At 41.7% G+C, this 23,565-nt stretch overlaps 1 protein-coding gene across 6 annotated transcripts in view; it reads right to left on the bottom strand.

The window, feature by feature from the left end:
• Positions 1 to 370: 370 nt before the first annotated feature.
• AHCYL2 (adenosylhomocysteinase like 2) overlaps positions 371 to 23,565 on the bottom strand; it is a 211,066-nt gene continuing 187,871 nt past the window's right edge. For all 6 annotated transcript variants that reach the window (XM_007982881.3, XM_007982879.3, XM_007982880.3 and 3 more), the window contains 7 exons: positions 20,899 to 20,969; positions 17,629 to 17,723; positions 7,713 to 7,811; positions 5,710 to 5,778; positions 5,431 to 5,509; positions 4,000 to 4,120; positions 371 to 3,515 (listed from right to left, as the gene is read on the bottom strand). In XM_007982881.3, the coding sequence (XP_007981072.1) occupies positions 3,509 to 3,515; positions 4,000 to 4,120; positions 5,431 to 5,509; positions 5,710 to 5,778; positions 7,713 to 7,811; positions 17,629 to 17,723; positions 20,899 to 20,969 (541 nt within the window). In that variant the 3' untranslated portion in view covers positions 371 to 3,508. The remainder of the gene's footprint in view (positions 3,516 to 3,999; positions 4,121 to 5,430; positions 5,510 to 5,709; positions 5,779 to 7,712; positions 7,812 to 17,628; positions 17,724 to 20,898; positions 20,970 to 23,565) is intronic.

The following is a 23,565-nucleotide window of genomic DNA, read 5'->3' as shown; positions in this document are numbered from 1 at the left end:
ATCAGGTCCTAGTTATCAGGGTCCTTTGGTCCCAAACTGGGGGATGCTGATTTCCTGCGCTTTTCAACTAAAAGTGAGTCAGGGACCTAGAACTATGGTTTGGTTTCTCTGCCTTAAGCCTACAGTCCTCAACTCCCCAGGGTGGTGGTTCTGAGAAGGCAGGTTCTTTATACACACAGCCAGGATGCACGTGTGTGCTGGCAGGTAGGAGGGGAACAGGATGTTTATTAACAAAGCTAAGGTCATTCAAACATGCCCATTGGTAATATTTTCACATCCTTGCCCTACAGCAGGATCTCTAGTTTGTTGCCCAGAGATCTCTCTCATCTCTGAATTCCTAGTTCATAGAAACAAGAAATACCCTTAGGAGTCCATGTTAAGAATATTTTATTTGTTTTTTGAGATTACATAGTCATTATTGCTGATCTAATACAATCACTTAGACATAAAGATTTCCAAGAACTTCTCAGAAATGATGATCCTTAGAAGTTTTATTCCTTTCAGTAAGATGACAGAACTAGATGATTACGTATATATATAGAGATATATATATATATGTATATATATATAGTTTAGAACCTGTCCGCATATAATTTGCTGGTGTTGCCTATTTTCCTTCCGTAATTTTCCTTTATTGAAAAAGCTTAATGCAACAATGCATTTTGATTCCTTTTTTAAAAACCATGGCAAAGTTAATTTTGAGAAAACCACAGGAGCAGCAATATCAGATCTGTTCAGAGAAAAGCGAAGCAGCAAAAAAGCTTTGCAAGAGTATGTGGCCATGGGGAGCCGTGCTCATATGGGCAAGTAGGATTGGGAGGGAGGAGAGCAGAGGGAAGGTAGAGTAGATACATTTTTTTTTCTTTGTTTAAATGAAAAAAAGAAAACTGAATATCTCCATTAAGAAGGCAAAAAACTGCCAGACACGGTAGCACACACCTGTGGTTCCAGCTACTCAGGAAGCTGAGGCAGGAGGATTGCTTAAGCCCAGGATTTTGAGACTAGCCTGGGCAACATAGTGAAACCCTGTCTCTAAGGGGGAAAAGAAAAGAAGAAGGCAAAATATTAGCACAGATTCGTTGTAGAGAAAATGGTATGTATCCTCACAGACTGGAGCCACATACAAAGAGATAATTAGCCTTCTTTCCCATGCTTCCAGATAACTAGGATGCATCTAAGGTAAGAGGTTGGAGGAAAGAAGACACATTGCTCTGATTCCAAGGGTAGAGGGAATAATGACCGATTTCAACCCTAAGATAGAACCCAAATACTTGGGAGGCTTGTGGTTCTTTCTTCTTAATGTTGATGGCACAATGTCCCTACAAAGAAGAGAGGTCATCTGAAACTCAGAGGCAAATAACTCATCATGGGCAGCAACACTGGCAACCTAACTTAGAAGCCCAGTGTGGCTCCTTTTTTATTTGGAGTGGGTCTCTTCACTACAGCAAGGCAGAATGTACTCCTTAAGTACCAGCACATGGTAAGCTCCAGAGAGCAAGGCTTTGCTGAGAAACAGCAGGTTATGATTTTTGGTCTAAGAATACAATAGGCTAGAGACCATATATCTGCCAAATGGAATCTGCTCTGGATATAAGATAAGGTACAAAGATCTGAATCTCTTGCTAAAGGGACCCAATTAATACAAAAATCAGGACTAGGTAGGCAAAAGGAAGAACTGAATGTCTTAGTGGGATTTTTAGCATTTATGATCTTCCTTATAAAAAAGAATATAACCAGTACTTGCTGAGACATACGGCCTCTGAAGAACTGTAGTCTATGGGCTGAACCTGTATACTATTTAATGAGGCAAATAGTCATTTACCAAAGTTCCACTTCCTACTTCCAAAAGTAAGGTCACTTTCAGACTAGCTCTGAGAGTGTATGTGAAGACCAAGAGAAGTTGGAGAGGGTGGAGGTAGAAGAAGAAAATCAGGATGGGAAGGTTATAGTGGTCATGGGTGGTCTGGTGTTTCCTTGAGCCACCTTGGTCTTGAGACTTTGAGGCAGATCAGCATTGGAAAAAAGTGGGAAACAAACAAACCTGAGAGTGTTAAATAGGATCGATAAGGGGAAGAGGCTTATTTAATTCAAGTTTCCTAGGGCCACTCCAGACTAACTCTTAGAACCAATCTGGTCCCAATGAAACCCTTGAGACCAACAGATCAGTCTCCAAAAGGAATCCAATTTTTGGGTGGGACATAAAATGTCACGCTGCCCACAACACATTACTAATTCTTTTTGTAGCACTGGAGTTACTCAAGAAACTGCCTCTGAAATACAGAATCCTCAAATGGAAGCGTTATAAAAGATATGCCAGCAGAGAAGACCACAGATCAGATTGCAGATCTCAGTTTCATCCATGGCAATTGTCAAAGGAATGAATGTCTGACGAGGTTCAAACTAGTCAAATTAGCTTTGATAATCTGGGTACAGTTTACAATTTCATCTCTGTATCCCTCAGCCAGTCAAGATGCAATGACCTCCCTGGGAAACAAATAAATATATTCTGCTTTGTTAGGGTATCAAGCTCTGAGTCTGAAAGACCAGTCCCATTTCCAAAGCCTATACCCCTAAGTCCCTGGAAAAGTATGCCTTTCCCTACTGTTTCAGACATAGCTTTAGGCAATAGCAGGAAGTTTCAGGAAGCAGTGCTTCACAACAAGCTCTCCTTTTCTGAGATAGTGCCAATCTGGAGGGGCTTCCTTGGAAAATATCCAATTAAATGACAAGGAAGTAAAACTATGGGTCCCAGTGGAGCTGGCCCCACTTCCTGAGCAGAGGTTGGCTGGATTAGAAAGACAGCAAAACAAATGTCTGACAAATACCAAAACTGTGGAGGAAATAATGGAGGCACATCCCTCTTGCAACCAGCAAGTGTTAAAATGGACATAAATATTCAAGGAGAAGAAAGGAGTCCCCTGGTAGGCACAGCACAGCTGAGTTCTTGATGTAGCTTGGCAAAGCCATAAATAACACTCCTTCCTTATTAGCCTTTATATAAAGAAGGCAGTGATAGTGATGGTCAAGATTGGGAATCCAATCTTGCCTGAAACACTGGCCATGTTAATTCCCAACGGCCTCACCTGGGGAAGGGCCAAAGCTGAGAAAAGCAGGTGCTGAAAATTTATTCCAGAAAACTCCAGGGAACGGGGAGTATGGAATCTCTGGACTAACTCGTGAGCCTGGACAAGAGGAAAAAAGGGCCACTGCTGAGGATTCAGTCAATGGGGAATGATGCAAATGATGCACTGGGAGCAGTGACCCCATTTCTTTCCTTCCTCAGCTCGTCCTCTGTGGCTTTCATGGCCCTCAGGGCAGTAACCACACTCTGGGCCAATGCTACAGGCACAGGATTCTTGATTTTAATAAATAAATAACCTAACACACAGGGTGAGCACGGCAGGCAGCTTTGATTGGAGAAGCAGCTTGCTGAATTCTTTCTTGTATAGTAGTGGAGAAAAGGCTTGGAGTTCTATTCCTTAAAACTTCTGGTTTGAGTTACAGGAACTTAATACCTGGAGGGAAAAGAAAGATGAGACTGTGATGTTATCAGCTAATGGGGATGCTGGGACATGAAGAGCCTGCCTAAAGGTGTAACAGGAGGCAGAGACTTTCTGTTGCAGTGGAGTGTGCAGTGACAGGAGATAACTGTGTCTCCTTTTCACATCATTGAAAAAGGCCAGTATTTCTCCATAGAGAGATAAAAATCATGGCAACAAGATGAAATGGGGAAAGGAATTAAGGAAGGGGAACTTTATTTAATGAGGCAAATAGCCACTTACCCAAACTCCACCTCTCTGTCTCCAAAAGGCAAATTCAGGAAGGGGAACACTATTTAAGGCCTTGAAGAGTCAAAATTTTGAGGGTGGCAGTGAGGGGAAGTGGGTTCATTTTTCTGAGTTCATGTAAGCGTATGTGGTTGGGGATGCAAAGACCAATTCCAGTGCAGGAAGCTCATCACTGCCCAGGTGTCCCTGATTTCTGGGGAGCCCAAGGCACCTGTAGTAATTAGGCTTGAAGGGCCCATTCTTGTTGAGTCCCAGATACTTGGCCTGTTCATCTGTCAGCTCTGTCAAGTGGGCATCAAAGGTAGGCAGGTGTAGGCTGGCCACATACTCATCTGGAACAGACCACAGAAGCCCTGGTATAAGCATGCATGCCTTTTATCTGATGGCTGTTGTCCCCAAGCTAGGCCTTAAAAAGTTCAAAGACACCTTCTAATTCCTGGAGCTGAATGAAAAATGTTCAACCTTTGCTCACTGGTCCTCAATTCTAAGGAACAGCTGCCTTCAGCTTCAAGCCTAGTGCTTTCCAAAGCCTTAATAATTTATCCTTACTAACTCTTTCAGCTTTGAACCCTGACTTCCAGAAAAGTGCGGGAGAGATGAAAGAAACAACAGGCATCAAGATTTAAAAGAAGGAACAGGATAATATGGGAACTAAATAATGGGAAGCTCCAACTTTAGTTTTGCCTTGGACTCCATACGTTGGGTCATTTAAAAGAATTAATGCCTGGGGAAACTTGAATGGAAAAACTAAGAAGGATACTCTCACAGGATAAATGGCATAAATGAACTGTTTGCTTTGCTTTTAGTACTCTTAATTCTTACGGGTTTCTGTTCACATTCTATTATCTGACTACATAGTACTTATTCATAATCTTATGTCATTTCCTGTGTATTTGTTTGGTCTCCCAACTTCATTACACATTCCATCAGAATATGGACTGTGCTGTTGCTTTTATATTCTTCTACAGTGTCTACTAAAGGGAAAATATATCAACTTTTAACAGTTGTTATATACCTAATGCTAAGGCAAAACAAAACCAGAAGCTGATTTATTACCTGATCTTTGCCTGAGGAGTTTATAAACACACTGTATCAGTTCAGGTGCTTGAGGCAGGCTCTTTAAAAATTTAAGGCAGGTTAATGTTTCTCTTATACAAAACACCCACATAACTGAATAGCTCCTATTTCACATCTCTCCTTTGGCCTGAAGCATTGGGATTGGTGTTGCATAGTAAGAAAGTCTTGTGTCATCTGAGAAAAGGCTGGTAGGGGCTATTTGGCAGCCTAGAATTGGAATAAGTCAGTTGTCACAAGGTAGGAGATAATTCTTCTCTTTTAAGGGAAGATTTTTTTTTTTCCTTTGAGATTCCTACATAAAGATACTTTAAGACAAAAAAAAAATCCTTAAAATTCACAGGCAGGTAAAATAAATCACAGCAAAATGTCACCACTTTGCTAGGGCAACACATGTCGAAAATGGGATAAATCAACTGGGAATGGGACCTAGGAATCCTAACTCCTACTTTACAAAATGAAGGTACCTTCCCCCCCATACTTAAGTAAGCTAATGTCCCCAAACTTCCTTTAGCCTCAGACTCTGAACTACTTTGGTAAGGACGGAGATGGAAGAGTAAATACTTACCCATTTTCTTGGGCAACAGGTAGACATCCTGCTTATAGCGACCCTCAGGAGCATTGTAAAGCTCTATCAAGGCAAGAGCCTAGAAAAGCAGAGAGATGGATGCTGATGTGCCATTCATGGCAATCTACCCAAGCAAGTGAAACCTGGTGGGTCTGAGAACCCTCTCCAGACTACTGCTGCCCCACTCTGGAAGCCTTACCCAATCTACCCAAGCAAGTGAAACCTGGTGGGTCTGAGAACCCTCTCCAGACTACTGCTGCCCCACTCTGGAAGCCTTACCTGAGTAGTAGCAGTGATTGAGAGCACAAATGTAGGCACTGTGGAGCAGCTTAGGTTCAGCAGGCGGCCCTAGTGATCAAAGATGAAGACACAAATGGATTAGGACAAAGTTGCTGGCCTTTGAGAAGTGAGGGAAGAGAAACATGACCGCCATTTTCCAAACACTTTCCGACTAACACTGCTGGGAAAAAAGCAGCTGTTTAATATATAAGAACTAACTGACTGACATTTAAATGAAACCACTAAAATTTCGGAAAATCTGATGAAACTAATAGCTAAAAGATTTCTGGAATTATTTGAAAAGGAATACAGATGGTCATGACACTGAGGCTTATGCCAAATATCAGTGTATTTCTCTTTAATTTTCCACTCTCTACAGCAAAATGTCCTCCTTTTGAGGATCGGCATTCCTTTGACAGACTGTCTTGAAATAAACAATGATCAATCAAATCCAGGGACAATCTCTCCAGGTTGTGAGGGGAGATATCTTTGGACTTAGGAAGTTGTGATGATTGACTGATTGATTTATTAGATGGAGTCTCCCTCTGTTGCCCAGGCTGGAGTTCAGTGGCATCATCTTGACTCACTGTAACCTCTGCCTCCTGGGTTCAAACGATTCTCCTGCCTCAGCCTCCAGAGTAGCTGGGATCACAGGTGTGTGCCACCATACCCAGCTAACTTTTGTATTTTTTATTTTATTTATTTATTTATTTTAGTAGAGATGGGGTTTCACTATAGCGGTGATGATTTTTGTGCTTCTCCTTCAGTTTGGTTCTCCTGAATTCAAAGACAGCCTTGTCAGCCTTGCATTTTGAGTTGGTGATTCAGATAGCAGAAGAACTAGAAACTGCCCCCAATGCCACCCTTTCCTATTTTATTTCCTATGAAGCCTGACTAACTTTTTGCTCAACCATGTAGCACAAAACACCCATGATACTTGCTTTTGTCACCAAAATTACCAGGTGGGACCTCCTAGGGCAGCTAGAAATAAGTCATCAGTCAGCAGACTGACATCAAAGCTATTAATGCATATTTAGCAATCTGCCCATCTCCTCCTCATATACACGTCTTCCTGGTGAAGAAATAGTTCAGTCCCTTTACGAATGCCCTAAAGTATCTGAGAAGATGAGATAAATTGAGGAAAACGTGAAGAGAACAGTAAGGACACTAAAAACCCCTAACTTATGGGCCCCTAGAAAAAGACCATGTATCTTTTACATTTTCATATTCAGGTTCTTTAATATAAAAAAAGAAAGAAAAAAGACTGAAAATCAAAATTGAGAAAAGTATTATTATCCTCCTTGTTATTTTGGTATCTTTCTCTGAAGAAGAGAAAGCTTCAAGGTAAGAATAGAAGGCATCATTATAGCTGTCAGGAATCCAGGACTAGGGAGGAGGAGCTTTTAAGAAAGGAAAAGGGGTCAAACATTGACATGGAAGCCAAGTAAAATGAAAGTCAATAGTGTCAATGTGAGCTAGGAGCTAGGATGAGGAAATATCAATTGAGCAATTGATATCTAGGTAGGTACCTACTATACATCTGGCTCAATTCAAGGCAATGGACATTCAAAAACAGGGAATCTATCAGTAAAAACATACATTCCCAGAGCTTGCCTAAGATAGTCCTGGTTACAGTCAGGAATATCTACTTTGTGCTTACTGATTAAAGCATCCCACAAATGACATTATCTCTTTGCACACATCACTTAAAGTGGCACTGGTTCTATCTGTGAATTCCTTCTACAGTAATAATCATTATCTGACTCAACCTGTGGATTGACATGGAGAGACGGGATAATTGGTGAAAAGTGGGGAACCAAAATAGTTTCTGAATTGCAGAATGAAAAGATCTTTCACAATTAGAAGTAAAATCCATTGGGAAAGTAGTCAAACTTGTGCTTAATAGAGGAGTTGAAAGTATGCGAGAACATGAGGAGGAGGGGACCTGGGTACTGCAGTCTCTCCTGTTGTGGGGGAGTATTTTTTGCCAGTCTCAGCCTTACCTCTGCCAGCAGTACTATCCTCTTGCCATCAGGCCATATCACATGGTCAACTTGAGATCTCACTCGCTCCCAGGTCAGCTCTGGTGTCCGCAGACTCGCCTGGAACACAGACAGCAAGTACAGCATTAGCCATAGCAAGCCCCACTGTGGGGACAGAAAGATGTTGAAGGGAGCCATTTCAAATAGCAGGTTGAAAGGAGCAACCAACATGCCAGATGGAGAATACCTGTCCTGTGTTGGTTAGGACTGTTCCATTTCAGGGAATTTAATCTGAGGCCCAGCCAGGGAGGGATCACTCAGGATGTCATTCCACAACATATACTGTGTGCCCACTCTCACAGTAAAAGGTGCTATGGGAAATACAAAAGAAACCAAAGACATGGTTTCTGCCTTCAAAAAGCTTCTACTTTAGCTGGGGACACAAAACAATACATATGTGAGAGGGAAAAAATGCCCTTAAAATACTTACAAAGCAACATGCAAACAAGTGCAAATTAATACAGTGCAAACTGAATATATAAGTGCTGAAGAAACACAGAAAAAAAAGGAGGAGCACAGGTGAGTGGGTTTAGTAAGAGGCCAAATGTCCTAAACATAACATGCTGGAGCCCAAGGTTCTGCCCTCATATCCCAAGGTCCCAGGTTCCACCTTTTCAATGATGGTGGTCCACCCTAGTTACAGAAGCTTTGTGACCTAAGTGCAAATGTGAGGTAGCCTTTAAAGAAATGCTTAATGGTAGTGTAAAGCTCCCAATGGCTCACCCTCCTTCCATTTCTGTATATTGTATATTCAGAGAAAATGAGAAAAAAATGTTATTTTTTTTAACAGCAGCAATCAAATAACAGCCACAGGGTGTAGAGGTGTAGACTTAAGACAACACCTTCTTTCTTCCAATAGGCAATGCCTAAAATAGAAAGTGAGTTCATATTCCAAAACTACCCATTGAGTTTTCAGACAAATAAAGAGAAACGCTTTTAGTTATACAATAATGATTTACAGGGTACATACCATATTCTAGGCATCGTAGTAAAGAGCATGAATATAGATAAGACTGTGGATTCCTTTACTGGGCTGTGAACCATTTATGGACAAAGACAGTATCTTCTTTTCATTTTTGTATTTCAAGGTCTATTTAAGCAAACAATGGGACGCTAAGCTAAAGTTTAGAAATTCATGGTTCCTATCCATGAGGAAGTACCAATCTAGTGGAAAAGACATATAAAATTATATTTCAGTGCATTCAGAACTATATTAATGGTGTGGACCATTTCTTTATTAGGTAGATGGGAAACACATATAATTTCTTGAAATGTCAAGTTTCATAAATTGGTTCAACCTTTCTAGAGGGCAATTTGGCAGCAGCTAGCAAAATTTTATATGTACCTAATCTTTGACCAATCAGTTTCACTTTTTTAGGTCACGATCCTATAAAAATACTTTCTCAAGTTCAGAAATATAAGAGCCCAAGAATGTTCAATCCAGCCTTATTTATAATAGTGAAAAATGTAAACAAACAAGGGAATGGTTAAGTAAATCAGGGTAGTTCCATATAAGGAATATTATACAACTCTTTTGAAAAAAGGTACTACAGTAGGAAGCTCCAAAAAAAAGATAGACATATATGTGTTAACATGAAAACCATTCACTATTCTTTTTTTTTTTGAGATGGAGTCTCACTCTGTCACCCAGGCTGGAGTGCAATGGCATGATCTTAGCTCACTGCAACCTCTGCCTCCTGGGTTCAAGCTATTCTCCTGCCTCAGCCTCCCAAATAGCTGGGATTATAGGCACACGCCATCATATCTGCTAATTTTTGTATTTTTTAGTAGAGACGGGGTTTCGCCATGTTGGCCAGTCTGGTCTCGAACCCCTGACTTCAAGTGATCTGCCTGCCTCAGCCTCCCAAAGGGCTAGCATTACAGGCGTAAGCCACTGTGCCCAGCCCACTCACTATTACGTGAAAAAAATCAAGTTGCAGAACAATATAGTGTAGTATCAATTATGGAAGTTTTTGCTTATTTTAAGCATATTTCTGGTGTTTGCATTTTTAAACTAAGCAAGTATTACTTTAAAATTGGAATTTTAAAAAATAAATGTTATAAATAAATACTGTAAATATAAGGGTTAAAAAGAACTTAAGGGAAAGGCACAGTGGTTCACGCCTATAATCCCAACATTTTGGGAGGCCAAGGTGGGAAGATCCCTTGAGCCCAGGAGTTCAACACCAGCTTGGGCAACATAGTGAGACCTTGTCTCTACAAAAAAAAAAAAAAAAAAAACAAAACAGAATTAGCTGGGTATGTTGGCGTGTGCCTGCAATGTCAGCTACTCGGGAGGCTGAGGTGGGAGGAATGCTTGAGCCTGGGAAGTTGAGTCTGCAGTGAGCTGAGACTGTGTCACTGTATTCCAGTCTGGGCGGTAACAGAGTGAGACCCTGTCTCAAAAAAAAAAAAAAAAAAAAAAGAATTTAAGCAAACAGACCATTTTGACAAGTTAAGGATATACGAAGTAGAATCCATTAGCCTTTAGAGCTTAGTACTATGGAGGGTAATAACCACAAAGAGTCAAGAGATACTCTTGGTGACAATGGCAGTTTTTACTGAGATGACAGGAGTTTAAAGTATTTCAGGTTAGTATTCAGGTTAGTATTTCACACCCCTAATCTCCCATAGGCCAAGCAATCTTAGTGATTAGGAGTAAAGAGCTAAAACCCATCTTAGGAAGTATTCCTTGGGAAGGAAGATATGGCAGAATCAAGGAAAAGACACTTCTTGTGAACATAAGAAAATAACCAATGCTTAGTAGAGGCAGTTTACTAGAGCACTGGTATGGCTATGCTGTAGGTGAAAGTCTGACAGTAAGTTTAAAAAGAGGTTTGAAGAGAAACTTGGTTAACTTATCTCTACCACTGTCCAGGAAGCTCCAATAACCTGCCTATTAAGGCCTAGTCAGCAGTCACATTCCTCAAGAGCAGAAGGGTTTCCTATCTTATGGCTGGCGCAGCTTGACAGAATCTCTCAAAAACATCCAGTTGTCTTTGCTGTGAGCCTATAATCACTAAACAACCTACCAGGAAAAGGGATTCCTGTGCAGACTACCTTCCCAAACCAGGTGTACATCCCACCATAAACTGGCCACTCATTATGCTTGCACAAATTGGTCTTACATAATTCCGAACAGTGCACATCTGTTTGTTTTGTTTTATTTTGTTTTTTCAGGGAGAACAACTGTGGTTCTAGTCCTGTAAAGCACAAAGTCTCAGGTTAAATCATTTTTGGCTGGAAAAAATGTTTAAAGCCTATGTACTTAATGGTTTGACCACCTGAATTGTGAAGCTTACAATTACACACACCTTCTATGTGATGCACATGGGTAAGCAGGTCTGCTTTTTTTTGAGATGGAGTCTCACTCTGTCACCCAGGCTGGAGTGCAATGGCGCTATCTCGGCTCTCTGCAACCTCCGCCTCCCGGGTTCAAGTGATTCTCCTGCCTCAGCCTCCTGAGTAGCTGGGACTACAGGTACACGCCACTACGCCTGGCTAATTTTTGTATTTTTAGTAGAGATGGCATTTCACCATGTTGGTCAGGCTGGTCTCAAACTCCTGACCTCATGATCCACCTGCCTGGGCCTCCCAAAGTGTGGGATTCTAGGCATGAGCCACCACACCTGGCTGCAGGTCTGCTTTTAAGAGAAAGCAAATATATAAAAGAAAGATATGGCCAAAAGGCAGTGAAGAGCACAATCCCTATCCCAGGTCCTTCAATATTCACAGCATTCATATTTCTCAGAAAAAATGCAGCTTTCTAAATGATCAACTCTTCTGATGAGCTGCTCCTTCCTAAATATGCAGCAGGCAACATCTCAAGGTTAGGTAAAACTATGAATTCCTACCAAAAAAGGAAAAAAACACTCTTTAAAAATTTTGATTACTAAAAATATCTGGATACTTACCAAAATCATTCTCCTACAGTTTCACTGAATTGACTGGTAATGATTTCCCTCTTTTTCTCACACTGTGCATCCAATCCATTTAGCAAATTCCACTGGTCACAACCTATCACTTCTTATCACCTCTACCACTTGCCCATGTAATCCAAGCCACCACTTTCTACAGTCAGAAATACTGAAAGAACCTGCTGTTATCCCTATCATTAGTCAAGCTCCAGGATGTTTTCTTCATACAAAAGCCAGAGTAATTTTCTTTTTAGAGACAGGATGTTACCATGTGGCCCAGGCTGACTTCTAATTTCCAGGCTCAAGCAATCCTCCCACCTCAGCCTCCTCAATAGCCGGGGACTACAGGCTGAGCCATCACACCACACCTGGCTTCCAGAGTAATTTTTAAAAACCTAAGTCAGCCGGGCGCAGTGGCTCATGCCTGTAATCCCAGCAGGTTGGGAGGCCGAGGCTAGCGGATCATGAGGTCAGGAGATCGAGACCAGCCTGGCCAACATGGTGAAACCCCGACTCTATTTTTTTTTTTTGAGACGGGGTCTCACTCTGTCACCCAGGCTGGAGTGCAGTGGCGCGATCTTGGCTCACTGTAAGCTCCGCCTCCTGGGTTCACGCCATTCTCCTGCCTCAGCCTCCTGAGTAGCTGGGACTACAGGCGCCCGCCACCACGCCCAGCTAATTTTTTGTATTTTTAGTAGAGATGGGGTTTCACCATTCACAGGATGGTCTCGATCTCCTGACCTTGTGATCCGCCCGCCTTGGCCTCCCAAAGTGCTGGGATTACAGACGTGAGCCACTGTGCCTGGCCAACCCTGACTCTATTAAAAACACAAAAAATTAGCCAGGCATGGTGGTGGGCACCTGTAGTCCCAGCTACTCAGGAGGCTGAGGCAAGAGAATTGCTTAAACCTGGGAGGCAGAGGTTGCAGTGAGCCGAGATTGCACCACTGCACTCCAGCCTGGGCAACAGAGCAAGACTCTGTCTCAAACAAACAAACAAATAAATAAATAAATAAATAAATAAATAAATAAAAACCTAAATCAGATTTTGTCACTCATCTATTCAAAACCTCCCAATGGCTTCTTTCAGAATAAAATCTAAAGTCCTTAACATGACCTGTGAAGCTCTACATAGCCTATACCTCCTTGAGTTAACTCTTCTCCTTACCCCCTTGACCAATGTTCCTGCCACAGTGGCTTCTTTTCTTTTCCTCAAACACATCAAGCAGGTGTCTCCCTTAGGGTCTCTTACCTGCCATTCTCTCTGAACAGAATGCTTGGATGGCTTGCTCCTTTATTTTATTCAGGTTTTTTTAAAGTGTTATCTCCTCAAAGACTTCCTTGACCACCTAACTAAAATGGAATCCCCAATATCCTTACCTTGTTATTTTTCTTCAATACTAAGCACTAACAATACCGATCTATTTCTTTATTATTTGTCTCCCACACTAGAATATATGCTCCCTGAGAGACGGGATATTGTTCACTGTCATTTGTTTAGTAAATTGGTATCTGGCACAGAGCAGAGCAGGTATTCAATATAAATTTGCTAAACACTGAATAAAAATTCTGGTTTCAATTACTAGTTGAGTTTGGTATTTCCTTGAATTTCATTTTACATGCCCTGTGACACTATCACCAAAGGCTGAATAATTTAACTTTTTAAAAGTTCTGCGCATCTCCTTTTCTGGATCATTTAGCTTAGCTATGTATCTTCCGCCAAGAAGAACACAAAGAGAAGTGAGAGATGGCCCTTAGCTCATGTGACTGGCAGATATGGGAGCCACCTGGTAATACCTTCAAAACTTGGTCTAGTCTCAACACAGCAACCAGGGCAATCCTTTTAAAATAAAAGCCATCCTTTAAAAATATAAGTCAGATTATAAACCCTCAACAGCTCCCTAGTCTCTCAGGATATAATCAGGAGTTCTCACAATGGGCTATGAGGCCCTCTAAGATCTAGCCTGTTACCCCTCTGACCTCATCTTCCACTGTTCCTTGTCCTGTGCTCATTCTCTTCCAAGCACACTGGCCTCCTTGTTCCTCAAACACACTAGGCACACTCCTGCCTGAGGACATGTGTACTGGCCTTTCTCTCTTCTTCAAATGCCGTTTACCTAAAAACCCACATGGCAAATTCCTTCAAGTCTGCCTCAAACATCATCTTTTTTAAAAAAAATTTTTTTGCCGGTGTCAGGGTCTTACTCTGTCACCTAGGCTGGAGTGCACTGGCACAATTTTGGCTCACTGCAACCTCTGCCTCCCAGGCTCCAGTGATTCTGCCTCAGCCTCCCAAATAGCTGGTACTACAGGTGCAAGCCACCACACCCAACTAATTTTTTTTTTTAAATTTTTTGTAGCGATGAGGTCTCACTATGTTGCCTAGGCTGGTCTTGAACTCCTGGGCTCAAGTAATCATCCTGCCTTGGCCTCCCAAAGTGCTGGGATTACAGGTGTGAGCCACCACATATGGTCTCAAACATCATATTAATTTTCTTTTTTTTTTTTTGAGATGGAGTTTCACTCGTCACCCAGGCTGGAGTGCAATGGTGCGATCTCGGCTCACTGCAACCTCCGCCTCTCAGGTTCAAGCAATTCTCCTGCCTCAGCCTCCTGAGTAGCTGGGATTACAGGCACCCGCCACCATGCCCGGCTAATTTTTTTGTATTTTTAGTAGAGACAGGGTTTCACCATGTTGGCCAGGCTTATCTTGAAGTCCTGACCTCAGTTGATCCACCCGTCATGGCCTCCCAAAGTGCTGGGATTACAGGTGTGAGCCACTGCGCTCGGCCCATCATATTCTTCATAACGGTCACAGCTTGATCTATTTCAAATTATAATCCAATGCTCAATTCTCCCACCATGCTCTACTTTTTCTTTTTTCTGTGGTGCTTTTGCCTTCTAACATACTATAAATTTTACATGTTTATTATGTTTATTGTTTTTCTTATCACTAAGATATAAGCTCCATGAGGGCAGAAATATTTGCTTGTTTTGTTCAGCGACTCCAAGCATTTACAAGAACACCTGGCATATAGCAATCATACAAAAAATATTTGTAATTGAAGGTGAAGAGTCTTCTGGTCTTTATCCTGGGAGGTTACTTATGTCTGGGCTGCCTCTGAAGGAGAGATTACCATCATGATTTGAGGTTAATCCACAAGTCATGAGGAGATAATAAATATAACACATAGGAAAACAAAACAAAGAAAACTAGACTAGGCATAAAAAAACCCTTGGATTTTGTGCAATGGTTTATTTTTTCTTTCTTTCTTTCTTTTTTTCCTTTTAGAGATGCAGTTTCACTCTTGTTGCCTAGCCTGGAGTGCAATGGCGCGATCTCGGCTCACTGTAACCTCAGCCTCCTGGGTTCCAGCAATTCTCCTGCCTCAGCCTCCGGAGTAGCTGGGATTACAGTTGCACACCGCCAAGCCCAACTAATCTCTGTATTTTTAGTAGAGACGGGGTTTCATCACGTTGGCCAGGCTGGTACTACAGGTGCAAGCCACCACACCCAACTAATTTTGTTTTTTTTTAATTTTTTGTAAAGATGAAGTCTCACTATGTTGCCTAGACTGGTCTCGAACTTCTAGGCTCAAGTAATCATCCCACCTTGGCCTCCCAAAGTGCTGGGATTACAGGTGTGAGCCACCACACATGGTTTCAAACATCACATTCTTTTTCTTTTTCTTTTTTTGAGATGGAGTTTTGAACTCCTGACCTCAGGTGATCAATCTGCCTCAGCCTCCCAAAGTGCTGGGATTACAGGTGTAAGCCATCGTGCCCGGCCTGTGCACCGGTTTCATTTTGAATCAATTACATGCCTGACAAGGTAGTTAACTTCTTAGTTTCCCAACTGAAAATTAAGAATAAGAATAATGCCTCATGGAGTGGTCAAAAAGATGAAATGAGATGAAGTAAAAATACAAAAGGTACATGTCTGCATTTGGAGTTATTTTTATTTCAGAGCTTCTTGAGGGTTTAGAAAGGAAAATTCCTTCCCCTTCCCTTCCTCTGAAGAGTTCCCATTAGGGCCCAGGGCATGACAACAATACTTCCCTTTAGGCCTTTCCCCTTTGGGGGCTCTAGAAGCAAAGTCATCCAGGAAATGAGAATCATTTGCTGGATAGTTTTAGAAATACTAATATCCTTCATCACTCAGCAAAGAGGCAGTATGGCAGCAAAGAGGCAGTATGGCACATAAATGAAACTTAAGCAAAAGAAAAATAAAGAACCAACTACCAGCTAAATTGTTCATTGTAAGCAAAATATCATGGTAAGAGAAAGTAATAAGGCCATACCACTCAGACACCCCAGGGTAGACAGAGGCTTTGGTAGGTTGTTCTGCCAGCTATTTTTTTTTTTTAAGACGGAATCTCGCTCTGTCGCCCAGGCTGGAGTGCAGTGGCCGGATCTCAGCTCATTGCAAGCTCCACCTCCCAGGTTCACGCCATTCTCCTGCCTCAGCCTCCTGAGTAGCTGGGACTACAGGCGCCTGCCACCTCACCCTGCTAGTGTTTTTGTATTTTTTTTTAAGTGGAGACGGGGTTTCACTGTGTTAGCCAGGATGGTCTCGATCTCCTGACCTCGTGATCCGCCTGTCTCGGCCTCCCAAAGTGCTGGGATTACAGGCTTGAGCCACCGCGCCGGGCCCTGCCAGCTATTTTTAATAATGGAAGAACAGAGCACAGAATTTAAAAGGGAAACCATATATAATAAATTTTATCCAATAAGCTCTCAGTCCATCAGCTGGTCCTTACCTGGTAATGCTGAAGCTCAATCAGAGCAGCCCTCAGTGGAGACGAAAGCATGCTTTGCTTGAGCCAGTTACCCAGAGAGAAATACAGGTGTGCCACAAAAATGCCAGAAAAATTTAAAACCAGAGTAAAAGTCACACTGAGAGATACTTTGGTAAATCTGAAAATAAACAACACTTGGCTGGGTGAGGTGGCTCACACCTGTAATCCCAGCACTTTGGGAGGCTGAGGTCAGCAGATCACAAGGTCAGGAGTTTGAGACCAGCCTATCCAATATGGTGAAACGCTGCCTCTACTAAAAACATAAAAATTAGCCAGGTGTGGTAGCAGGTGCCTATAGTCCCAGCTACGCTGGTGGCTGAGAAAGGAGAATCACTTGAACCCAGGAGGCAGAGGCTGCAGTGAGCCAAGACCGTGCCACTGCACTCCAGCCTGGACGACAGAGCGAGACTCCGTCTCAAAAAAAAAAAAAAAAAGAAAAAGAAAAAACACTTCTATTAACTATTACTTGGGCAACTTATTAGTACCGAGTACTATTTTGTTATAGGGTGAATATAACCAAATTAGAGAATCAAAGTGATATATTTTCCAGGTTTGAAGAATACGTGCTACTACACAATGGCACTGGATTGATTATGACACCTGCAGACACAATTACTACAGTTTGAAAAACATGTGAGGGGTGACCTCACCCAGTAAAAGAGAGGGATAAAAGAAGAAACCACAGTATTTGATACACACAGTCAATCCTAAGCAACAGAATCATCCCAGCCCATAGATTTCTCTCCCTATTTCCTTGGACCAACCTACTTATCTCATCTTTATGGTAAAACCAAACACCCCCAAAATACTGACTACCATACTGATTCACATTCATTGTATCACTTAGCTTTGAGTTTGTATCATTCATTGTAGTTTTGAGTTTATCTTGCTCTCAATCCTAAACATAGAGATAAGGCTTACAGTGTAAACAGGCATCGAGCCTGAATAGAAGATGACAATCATTTAAAATTATTAAATTGAGATGAAGAAACTTTATAGTCTCCACAAATACAGGCTATAGGGCTAGTAAATGAAAAGATGTGGACAACTCTGCCAGGACAGTCATGTTTAGGATGGCTTGTGACACTGCTCTCTCATTGTCCAGTTTGTTTCTTGTGAAGGAGAGAAAAAAGCCCCCAGTAATGAGCCACTTGATCTTACCACGTCAATCTCTGTGTTGGAATGTCCCATGTTACAAACGATGCAGCTATTCTTCATACGGTCCAAGTGCTCTCTGGTTACCACATTCTTGTTACCTTAAAAAGAGAAGAGAGGTTTGAGTGCTCACTGTCTTTTGGCGGCAGCAGAGAAAGATAATCCACAGAATGAGAAAATAAATGTGCAAATCATATAACTGATAAGGGACTTGTTATAAGGAATTCTTACAACCCAATAAGAAGACAATTTAAAAATAAGCAGGCCAGGCCGGGTGCGGTGGCTCACACCTGTAATCTCAGCACTTTGGGAGGCCGAGGTGGGCGGGTCACGAGGTCAGGAGATTGAGACTATCCTGGCTAACATGGTGAAACCCCATCTCTACTAAACATACAAAAAATTAGCTGGGCATGGTGGCGGGTGCCTTTAGTCCCAGCTATTCGGGAGGCTGAGGCAGGAGAATGGCGTGAACCTGGGAGGTGGAGCTTGCGGTGAGCCGAGATCGCGCCACCGCACTCCAGCCTGGGCAACAGAGCAAGACTCTGTCTCAAAAAAAAGCAGGCTAGCCATGCTCACTCATGCCTGTTATCCCAGCACTTTGGGAGGCTGAGGTGGCAGAATCAATAACTTGAGCCCTGGAGTTTGAGACCAGCCTGGGCAACATGGCAAAGCCCCATTTCTACAAAAAAATACAAAAATAAGCTGGGTGTGGTGGCATGTGCCTGTAGTCCCAGCTACTAGGGAGGCTAAGGTGGGAGGATCGATTGAGCCCCATAGGTCAAGGCTGCAGTGAGCTGTGATTGCACCACTACACTGTAGCTTGAGTGACAGAGTGAGACCCTGTCTCCAAAAGAAAAAAAAGAAAAGGCTCTGAATCGACATTTCTTCAGAGAAGATGTACAAATGGCCAATAAATACCTGAAAAGATGCTCAACATCATTAGTTATTAGGGAAATGGAAATCAAAACCACAATGAGATGCCACTTTACGTTCACTAGGATGGCAATATCAAAAAGAATGGCAATAACAAGTGTTGGTGAAGATATGGAGAAATTAGAAGGCACATGTATTGTTGGCGGGATTGTAAAATGGTACAGTCACTTTCAAAAAAATTTGCCAATTCCAGCCAGGCGTGGTGGCTCATGCCTATAATCCTAACACTGGGAGGCTGAGGGGTGGATTGCCTGAGCTCAGGAGTTCGAGACCAGCCTGGGCAACATGGTGAAACCCTGTCTCTACTAAAATACAAAAAATTAGCCGGGTGTGGTGGTGTGTGCTTGTAGTCCCAGCTACTTGGGACCACACACCCGGCTAATTTTTGTAGTTTTTTCGGTAGAGACAGAGTTTTGCCATGTTGCCCAGGATGGTCTGAACTCCTGGGCTCAAGTGATCTGCCTACTTAGGCCTTCCAAAGTGCTGGGATTACAGGTGTGAGCCACCACACCCAGCCTGAAAATGTTAAAAACAGAGTTACTATATGATCTAGCAATTCTACTCTTAGTATATACCCAAGGGAACTGAAAATATAATGTCCACATATAAACTTGTATTCAATGTTCACAGCAGCATTATTCCTAATAGCCAAAAAGGAAAAACAACCCAAATGTCTATCAGTTAATGAACAGATAAATAAAATATGGTATAACCATACAATGACACATTACTCAGCAAGAAAAGGAATAAGGTACTGATATATACCATCACATGGGGAGGCCCTGAAAACATCCTGCTACGAGGCCGGTCACAAAAGACCACATATTGAATGATTCCTTTTTTTTTGAGAAGGAGTTTCACTCTTGTTGCCCAGGCTGGAGTACAATGGCATAATCTCAGCTCACTGCAACCTCCGCCTTCTGGGTTCAAGCAATTCTCCTGCCTCACACTCCTGTAGCTGAGACTACAGGCGCCTGCCACCACATCTGGCTAATTTTTTGTATTTTTAGTAGAGATGGGGTTTCACCATGTTGGCCAGGCTGGTCTCGAATTCCTGACCTCAGGTGATCTACCTGCCTCGGCCTCCCAAAGTGCTGGGATTACAGGTGTGAGCCACCGTGCCCAGCCATGAATGATTCCTTTTTTAAAAAAATTATTATTTTTTCCCCTTCTTTTCGCAGGTGTTGCTATAATTCCATTTACATGAAATGTTCAGAATAGGGAAATGGTGGTTGCCTAGGGCTGGGCTATGATGGAGGATGGAATAAGGAGTGACTGCTAATGACATGGGGTTTCTTTTTGGGGTGATAAAAATTCGATAATTGGGATATTCCACAACTTTACTAAAAGCCATTGAACTGTACACTTTAAAAGGGTGAACATTACGATGTGAATTACAACTCAGTAAAAACATTAGATTGTGGTGATGGTTGTACAAACTCTGTGAATTACTAAAAAACAGTAAACACTTTAAATGTGTGAAACGTGTAGTAAATCAATTACAGCTCACAAAAAAGCAACAAAAAAAAAAAGGTCCAGGCTGGGCAGGGTGGCCCATGCCTATAATCCCATCACTTTGAGAAGCAGAGGTGGGAGAATCACCTGAGGCCAGGAGTTTGAGACCAGCCTGGAGAGTGAGACCTCATCTCTATTTAAAACAACAAAAGAGATCAGGGGATTGATAAGAACCAAGAACAGCTTCTTATGGTCCCTCTTCTCTGCCCCTATTTCTCCCTGAGGCTACAACTACAATTTTTTTTTTTATTCTGTTTGATTTCCCCCTCTAAAATAGAATTATAAAAGAAAACTAGTGTTCCTGTAGTTTATGGTTCTACATAAAAATAAGTATCTTACCCTAGAGGAAACCAGCCATTTCTGCATATTCTTTGAAACTCAAAATCTACCTCTTTGGGAATTGACAGAATAACCTCTTCTCTAACTATGAAAGAATTTCTCTCTAGCCTTGCCTTAATTACATACTAGAGAGAAACATACATCACTTTTGGAGGTAAAATAAAAAATCAAGTGTACATTTAAGATCTGGCTTCTCAGATAAAACTTTATAACTGAATCTCATCTCTAGCTATCTCCTAGGATGAATGGAGATATAACAGTTGTCTTAAAGTGTGAAGAAAAACGTTTTTACATAGGAATGACCTAATCGTATACCTCTGGTCAGAGCTCTAAAGAATTAGGAAGAATATGAAAGACTGACTGGCTTTGTGGGCTACCATCTCTCTCTAGCTTTTAGAGTTTGGTTTTTCAGAATATTTCCAATCATCTTGCACTTGCTCCATAAAAACATTCCCAAGTGCCACCCCATTTAAAATGTCATTATCATACCTGTACAGGTAATAACAATGTCCACTTGTCGGATGACCTCATTTAATTTCACCAGTCGAAATCCATCCATACTGTTGAAATAAAGCATGACCAATTAACCTAAACAGGCAGCTGGGGAGCCTTTTAACACAGGACTTCAAAAGCTAATATCAAGTTGCTGTCATTTCTTGAGATAGGTGAACTATTCTTAGAAGTGAAAAATCCAAACAATTTCCTTAGTTCATACAAGACAGAAATAAAAGGTTCCTCTGCATCATGAGACTTATTTCTTCCTGATAATAGGGAGCCAGGGGCTACCATGAGATTCCCTGACCGAATTTCCAGAAACTGCAGAAAGTGCCACTTAGCTATTTAACCAACTACCCCCTTGAAAGTGCTCTCTCCAAGATCATCAGTGATTTCCCGAAGGCCAAACTCAAGATTTCTTAGACTCTTAACTGTTTGTTTGTTTGTTTGTTTTTAGAAATGGGATCTCACCACGATGACCAGGCTGGAGTGCAGTAGCTAGTCACAGGCATAATCATAGTACACTACAGCCTCTAACTCTTGGCCTCAAGCAATCCTCCTGCCTCAGCCTCCTGAGTAGCCAGGACTGCTGGCATACACCATCACGCCCAACTTCTTAGATTCTTACATTATTTGATTTCTTCTACTACATTAAACATTATTTGCCTTCTTAAAACTCTATACCCCTTGGACTCCATGATACATCTCTCCTGGTTTTCCTCTTACTTCTCTTAATTGTCTCTCCTCAACTTCAGCCAACCTTTGGATATTGGTGCTCTGCAGGGTTATGCCTTTATTCTGTTCTCTATTCTTTCAGCATAGAGAACCATATTCTTCCCTTGACTGCAAATGACTGCTTTTAGATGGCTGATTTTTACATTTGTATCTTCAGCTTAGATCTCTCTGAAGCTTCATAGCCAAGGATCAAATTAGCCACTGGATAGCACCTCATGAATGTCCCAGAAGGATCTCAAACTTACTGTGTTTGAAAATAAACTTATTATTTTCTCTGCACTCACAACCTCATTTATTTCTTCTTCTATATTTTCTATCTTGATCAATAGCATCACTGTTCATCCATCTGAATGAGCCATATAAACAAGAATGTCCTTGCTGCCTCTCCCTAATTGAAGTTGTCACCAAATCAGGCTGAGTCTTTTTCTTTAATTCCTTAAAAGTCTCTTTCATCTGTCTTCTCTTCTCTAATATATACTGGCCTTGCTTAAGTTTAGGTCTTACTCCTTCTTGCCTAAATTACTGTAGTAACCCCTGGCACAATCTCATTGCCTCTAGGTTTACATCTTTCTAAATCATTTTGCAGAGTGATTTTCCTAAATGCAATTTGGATCATGTCATTTCCTTGCTTAAAATACTTCAGTGAGACTGCCTGTTCTTAAGGATAAGGCGGGATTAGAATAAGACCCAAATACTTGCAGTAATATGTGATTATATTGACATATGACTCCCATGACTCCCACCTTAGATAGCACCACTCCCCCAAATGTATCCCATCTGCCAACCACATTAAAATATTTCCAGCTTCTTAAATCTGCCATGCTATCTCCTTCCTTGGAGACAACACACATGTTCCCTGGACCTGGAATATACTTCCAAACTAAGAAAACACCTTAACAAATGTCAAGACTCTGCTCTGCTGACATCTCTTTCTACCCTGCTCCCTTGCTCCTTAGTAAGCAATTTCTCCTTTATGCTCCTACAGAAGCATGTGCCGTTTAACTCCATGACAGCACTTACTTCACTGCACAGTGGTTATTTGTCTGTGTGCTTCTAACAGCTGGACCTTATCTCATTTATACATTCATCTTATTCATTCTCAGCACGTAGCACAGTATCTAATGCATACTAAGTGATCAATTCATATCTACAGGATAATCTGAACAGTATCACAATTTGTATTAAAACATGTTCAGGTTCCTATAATAAACCCTTAGTGTACTAGAAGGATGATGGTTCCCCTAGGCCACAGACACTTGGACTCTGCAATAGTTTTTAAGAACAGTGGTATTTCCCACCCTGCTGAGGATGGCAAGAGACAATTTTAATAACAGCTATCATTTAGTGAGCATATATTATGTGGCAGCAGCTCTGTACCTTATATAATTATGTATTTGTTATATAATGTATAATATAGAATGATAATTATTATTTTGAGACAGGGTCTTGCTGGGTCACCCAGGCTGGAGTGTAGTGGCATAATCACAACTCACTGCAGCCTCAACCTCCCAGGCTTAGGTGATCCTCCTACTTCAGCCTCCCAAGTAGCTGGGACCACAGGCACGCACCACCACACCCAGCTAATTTTAAAAAATTATTTGTAGAGATGGGGTCTCCCTATGTTGCCAAGGCTGGTCTCGAACTCCTGGGCACAGGCAATCCTCCTGCCTCAGCCTCCCAAAGTGCTGGGATTACCGGCATGAACCCATCACACCCAGCCTGTGTTAATGATTATTTTACTGAACTCTCACAATCCTATGAGGTAGGTATGATTACCCACATTTTATAATAAGAAAAGAACTATTCTTCTTTTTAACTTAAGAATTATAATACTAGTGTCAATAATTCTCATATACCCTTCAGTCAGAGTTAGTAGATTTTACCCTTAATTGGGATTGGTCTAATGTTTCCTCACAATTAGATTCA

The sequence above is a fragment of the Chlorocebus sabaeus genome, chromosome 21 (genome assembly GCF_047675955.1).
Source record: "Chlorocebus sabaeus isolate Y175 chromosome 21, mChlSab1.0.hap1, whole genome shotgun sequence".
In the NCBI taxonomy this organism is placed as follows: Eukaryota; Metazoa; Chordata; class Mammalia; order Primates; family Cercopithecidae; genus Chlorocebus; species Chlorocebus sabaeus.
Note: the sequence above shows the minus strand (reverse complement) of the source record. Positions and strands in the feature narration are given on the sequence as shown.